Raw genomic sequence first — 6,000 nt, 5'->3', positions numbered from 1 at the left:
TTTATAATTAGAAAGTGGGTGAAGTTTCGTACCATTGAACATCATGATTCAATTGACATGCACCTATCATAAAGCAACCTAATTATTAGAAGAAAATAAATTGTAGAAACTCCATCTATGAGATATACTGAACAATTAGATGGAAAAGGTTTGAAGTTTGAGAAACCTTAACTAAGCATGCATTCAATCTTATATACCATTTAGTATCACTTCCTTGTTAATAAAAAAGCCATAGTTAATCAATCTATGGAGTCTGAACATTTGAGTCCTTATATTTATTCTCTTCAGAAGACGGTAGGTTCTATGAGTCAGATTACCGGCCGGATCTCTTCGATCATTCTTACCACTTCTACCATGTTAGGTCTCATATCAGGCATCTCTGCAACACATTTCATGGCAATTTTCAACATTTGCACCATTTCTTCATCCATGTTTTGGTACTTCATTAGCTCAACATCGAAAACCTCGTCTGTCCATTCCTCCCGAACAACACAGTGAATCCACCTAGGGAGATCAACAACCATACCATTGTGTCCAGCAGACTGTAGAGGCGCTTTACCTGTAAGCAATTCGAGAAGGAGGACACCATAGCTGTAGACATCTGATTTATGAGAGTGCTTACCGGTTTCAATCACCTCAGGAGCGCGATAACCTGCAACTCCAGAAGAGTTTGCAGGAACATTGATAAGTGAGGTCAGGCCAAAATAAGAAATACAACCGTCGTTATCATGGTTGAGGAGGATATTTGAGGACATGATATTTCCATGCGTGAATTTCGTACCTCCAACAGAATGGATGTGCGCAATTCCTCTTGCAGTTCCAAGAGAAACTTTTACTCTCGAGCCCCAATCTAATGGAGTTCTTCCACCTGATCGACTTCCATGCAAGTGTGTGGATAAGTTGCCAGCTGGGACATAGTCATAAACCATAAGTTTTTCATCTTTCGAATAATAATAAGCGCGAAGCGGCACAACGTTTGTGTGTTGTCCGACCCTGTCCAAAATCTCCATATGTTGTTCAAACTCCTTTTTGCCTACCACAACTTCTTCCAACCTTATCACCACAACTATCATTGCCTCCTCCTCCTCCGATAATAATGTAGCCTTATATGAGCTGCCATAGCTAAATTGTCCAAGAACTTCTGCTGAAGCTCTAAGTATGTCTTCAAGATCAAAATTATAAGAACTTCCTTCAAAGAAAACAAACTTACTCGTCTCACGTTTTTGCACTCTACTCGGCTTATTAAATTTAGAAAACAGTTTAACATATAAATCTTTAGCTAGGGTGGTCTTTCTTATGCCACTTATGCCACATAATCCAAGGGTTCTAACATCATTTGATCCAATTTTCGTTAACAATTCAGTCTCTTCATACTTTTTCTCAGTTCCAACAAATTCCTTATCAGACGGATGTTTACGATTCAATTTTTTCAAAATATCTTCGACAATTTCCTTGATGAAATTTGATTCAATCCTACCGGAAGGGGAAAGAAGGTCAACATTCTTGTTGTGCAAATAATAACAATTATATAAAATTTATTTACCTGTAATTTTGAGAGTGCCACCTGCCCACCCAGATAAATTGGCTGCTTCAGTGAGAGCATTTCTCCATTTCCGCAACTTAATTTTATCTTTTTTGTGTCTCAAGTCTTGTTCATGCTTTTCAAAAGCTTGTCCATAACTCCCAACTTGATTCCTCACATGTGACGGATCTATTTCGTAAAAAACAGGTATAACCATAGTTTTAAAAATCGGACCGGCCGGTCGGACCGGGAACCGGTGGGGTGGCCGGCTCGGTTAGCATGCAGAACCGGTTCTGCATTGAAACCATCGAAAACCGCTGTGACCCGGCCGGGTTGATGGTTGAACCGGGAACCGGGTTAACCCGCACGCGTGAACCGAACCGGTTTGAAGAGGAAATCAATTATTTCAAAAAAAATTCTAAATATGTTGCATATGGGAGTTGAACGCAAGTCACTTGGATACAACAACATCACTACTACCACTAGGCCCCTCACATTTACCTGTTATTCTAAATATCTGAAATATATTTAATACTAGTATATTAGTTATAAAACACCATTACATGTATTGATAAATACATTGATATTTTTTCCTTATTATTTTTAATTTAATATATATTCACTGTTTATTTTAATATAATATATTGAATTATGCATTATTTTTTTTGGACTTATAAATTATGTTGTTCTCCTTAAAAATTATGATATAATAATACTTTTATTGACTAAATTATAATATTATACGGTTAGATATGTGAATCAAAATATAAATAATGATGAAATGAAAAGCTTTTGAGTTTTTTCTTTTAAATATATGAAATTTTATTGAACAAAGTTTGAAGAAATTTTTTTTTTATTAAATTTTATTGTTATGAAATTCAAGTTAATATATTTAAATTTTTTATATAAGCCGGGTCAATAGTCATGCGGTCTGACCAGTGACTCACTGGTCTGACCAGTGACTCACTGGTCTGACCAGTGACTGTTATCCCATATTTTAGCTTGAGCTAAAACATGTTTTCATCTCTAATTCCAAAGACATTCATTACTAAGAAGTTTGTTAAATGGCTTTAAATAGTGCCAGGTTTTAAATGTCTTCAAAAACAAGAGAGTTTAACTCTCTTATCATTTAATGAAGGTGAAGGGTAATGTCTTTAAGAATAAGAGAGTTCTGATGGAAAGTATTCTTCAGATAGCTTCATATGAGTCTGCAAATTATGAAAAGATGCTGCTTTTTGAATAGAAGGTTAATTCGATTGAAATTAATAAATCGAAACACTCAAGATTGTGGACTTAGAGTATTTTCCATCCTTCAAATGTGATTCGACTTCAACAGTTACAACGGTTCAAAGCCTTGGTTCATTTCAAATGCAAAGGGACGCGTGGCCAAAGTTTAGTAGTTTAACGTTAAAGTAGTCGTTATTTAGTTTCTCTATAAATAGGAGTTTGTATAGTCGAAGTAGGGGTCACAATTCATTTACACAAATTCTCAAACACTCAAAGTACCCATGTTAAAGCGAGAAACGAGTTACTCGAGAAAGATGTATGAATCAGTGAACCATTCTATTTTCTTTGTAACTTTTACATTCCAAATGCAAATTTACTTTTCATAAGTCTTTATTTTCTAAGCATTTACAAACTCTGCATTTAATCGGTTCTCTCATTCGAGTGAACACCCTTTTATTCGCATTCAATTTATGTTTCATAAACCAAACACATTGTTCTTTTGCAGAATAAGGATATCTTTAACGATGAACATTCGAACTTCTTTTTCCATGCATGAACAATTGTCCCGAGATTTACTAGTTGATCTCTCAAGTAATTAATTTAAACTAGCGGTTGTTTACCAAAAATCAGTGTAAATAAATTGGCACGCCCAGTGGGACGGGTTGTTTTGTGCATTTTATATTCTTAAAAGAAGTTTGTTTTCTAAGAATCCTTTTCGAATACTAAAGCAGTTTGGTATTCAAAGTTATATGTTTTGATTTTGTATGCATTTGAGGAGTGGTAAATCCCTACCAAATTTAACTAGTGTTAAGCCTCGATCAAAAATGGTTCGACCACCAAATAACAATCAAAACAATAATAACAATGTTCCAAATCCTGAGGGACAGCCAACGCAAGCGTCGAATAGTAACGCTACAATCATGGCTCAAGGCTCTGGAACATCTGGTTCGAGCGCTCCCTCAGTCAGTTTTGGGAATATAGGGGTAACGATACCTTCGACAAGTTCGACTTTATCTGGGTCAATAACTTCGTCAGTATCACACAATGTGGGGAACAGTCAACCTGGTTCTGAAGATCTAAGGAGCCCCATTCGATCATTTCTGTTGAATCAATCAGGACTAGGCATGCCAGCATCTTTAATGGCAGGCTTACATAATTCTAATCCTAATCCTGAGGGGAGTACCATGCCTTCCCCAGCAGCCTCTGTTGTGGGAAATAGGACCAGAGACATTGCCCTACAAAATCTGACAAATGTAACCATGATGTCCTTTCGACAGCAAATGGACGAAAGCAATCATGAAATGGTTAATACCTTAACTTCGCAATTAGGAACTATTCTGAATCCTTTGATCAATAATACAAATAACAACTATCAGTTGTTAGCCCACCAGATGGGGCGAATCGCAGATTTCTTTGGCACACCTGCAATGCCCAACCAAAACCTTCAACCCATTCGAAATCAAGCGCATGTTCAAAATCAGGGTTTCCCCATTAATGATGAAGTTCCTAATAATCGAGCGCCACAAGTGGTGCAAGAGGAACCACCGGTCCAAGTGGTGAACCATGCGCCAGACCCTGAAGTAATTTTGGTTAATAGAAATCAAAATGCTGACGAAGTAGTTAGAAATGTGCAAAGAAACAATTTTGCACAACAAGATAATTTGGCAAATCTAGTCGAAACGATATTAACCCAAAATGGTTTCAATGTTGGCTTGCACAGGCCTAACTTCGTTTCCCCTTTGTCTGAGTATGTGCTACAGACTGAATTGCCAAGGGGATGGAAAATTCCCAAGTTCACAAAGTTTGCTGGGGATACAACTGAATCAACGGTGGAGCATGTGGCAAGATTTTTTGCTGAAGCAGGAAACTTGGCAGATAATGAAAATTTAAGATTGAAATATTTCCCAAATTCCCTTACAAAAAATGCTTTCACTTGGTTCACAACACTTCCCCCTCGTTCGATTCATCATTGGGCTCAATTGGAAAGGGTTTTCCATGAACATTTTTACATGGGCCAATCTAAGATTAGTTTGAAGGAATTGGCCAGTGTTAGGAGAAAAACGCCAGAATCCATAGATGATTACTTGAATAGATTCAGGTTACTCAAGGCTAGATGTTTTACCCAAGTGCCTGAACATGAGTTAGTCGAAATGGCTGCTGGAGGCCTAGATTATTCGATTCGAAAGAAATTAGATACACAACATCTAAGAGACATGGCACAGTTAGCAGATAGAGTGAGACATGTCAAACGCCTTAAGGCTGAAAAGGCTAGATCATCAAAGTTTCAAAAGAGGGAAAAAATTGCCTATGTCGAAACAATAGATGATGATGAGGAATATGTGATAAATTATGAAGACATAGAGGATAATGAAATCAATGTGGCCGAACTAAAACCTGGCCCTCCTTATGTCTGTAGATTACTAAAACCTTCGAATGGAAAAAATCCTGTCGAACCTAAAAATGATAAATTTGTTGCTAAGACATATTCATTCGACATAACTAAATGTGATGAAATATTTGATTTATTGGTTACTGATGGCCAAATTGTTGTTCCAAAGGGACTAAAAATACCTCCCCTTGAGCAACAAAAGAAAAGAGGTTTTTGTAAATTTCATAATTTTCTGGGTCATAAAACCTCACAATGTGTTCTTTTCAGGGATCTGGTTCAGAAAGCTTTGAAAGATGGAAGGCTGAAGTTTGGAGAGAAGTCCAAACAACAGATGAAAATTGATGAGGATCCATTACAGATATCAGATGCTTCCTATGTGGAACCGGTCGAATGCTTAATGATCGATGCCATGGACCTGTCAGGAGGCGCACAGTTAGTTTCTATTCCAGAAGATGAATACTACGAGAAGATGAAAGTGGTATACCCTGGGGCTGAAGAGGAACTGATTGATTTTCTGCAAAGGTGTAAGCTTAACAAGTCTGAAGTTATGCTTTGCCCAAGGTGCAGTGCTGTATTCGATAAGAAGGCTACTGAGGGCCTTAACAAGTTTATACCGTTCAGGAGAAACAAAGAGAATTGGCTAAAGTCAAGGCCAATGAAAAGACAAAATATGGCGCATGCCAAACCAATACATCAAAGGTTGGGCAAATCAAGTACTTTTGTGCCATCCAACAACTCATCAATGAACAAATGGGTTCATTGTCATGCATCAAACTTTGTCAGAAATTCTGTTGACAAGGGAAGTTCGAGTAAGAGCCATTCGAGTCAGCCTGGAGATTCGAAGAAGTATGCTTACAAGAAC

The 6,000-nt window shown here is 37.3% G+C and overlaps 1 protein-coding gene across 1 annotated transcript in view; it reads right to left on the bottom strand.

Moving 5' to 3' along the window:
- LOC123909956 (probable inactive receptor kinase At5g58300) overlaps positions 1–6,000 on the bottom strand; it is a 28,822-nt gene continuing 22,822 nt past the window's right edge. Inside the window, exon 2 of the mRNA XM_045960910.1 lies at positions 1–1,473. Coding sequence (XP_045816866.1) covers positions 309–1,473 — 1,165 coding nt within the window. The 3' untranslated portion in view covers positions 1–308. The remainder of the gene's footprint in view (positions 1,474–6,000) is intronic.

The sequence above is a fragment of the Trifolium pratense genome, linkage group LG2, assembly GCF_020283565.1.
Source record: "Trifolium pratense cultivar HEN17-A07 linkage group LG2, ARS_RC_1.1, whole genome shotgun sequence".
Classification (NCBI taxonomy): Eukaryota; Viridiplantae; Streptophyta; class Magnoliopsida; order Fabales; family Fabaceae; genus Trifolium; species Trifolium pratense.
This window is presented reverse-complemented; position numbering and strand designations above follow the sequence as displayed.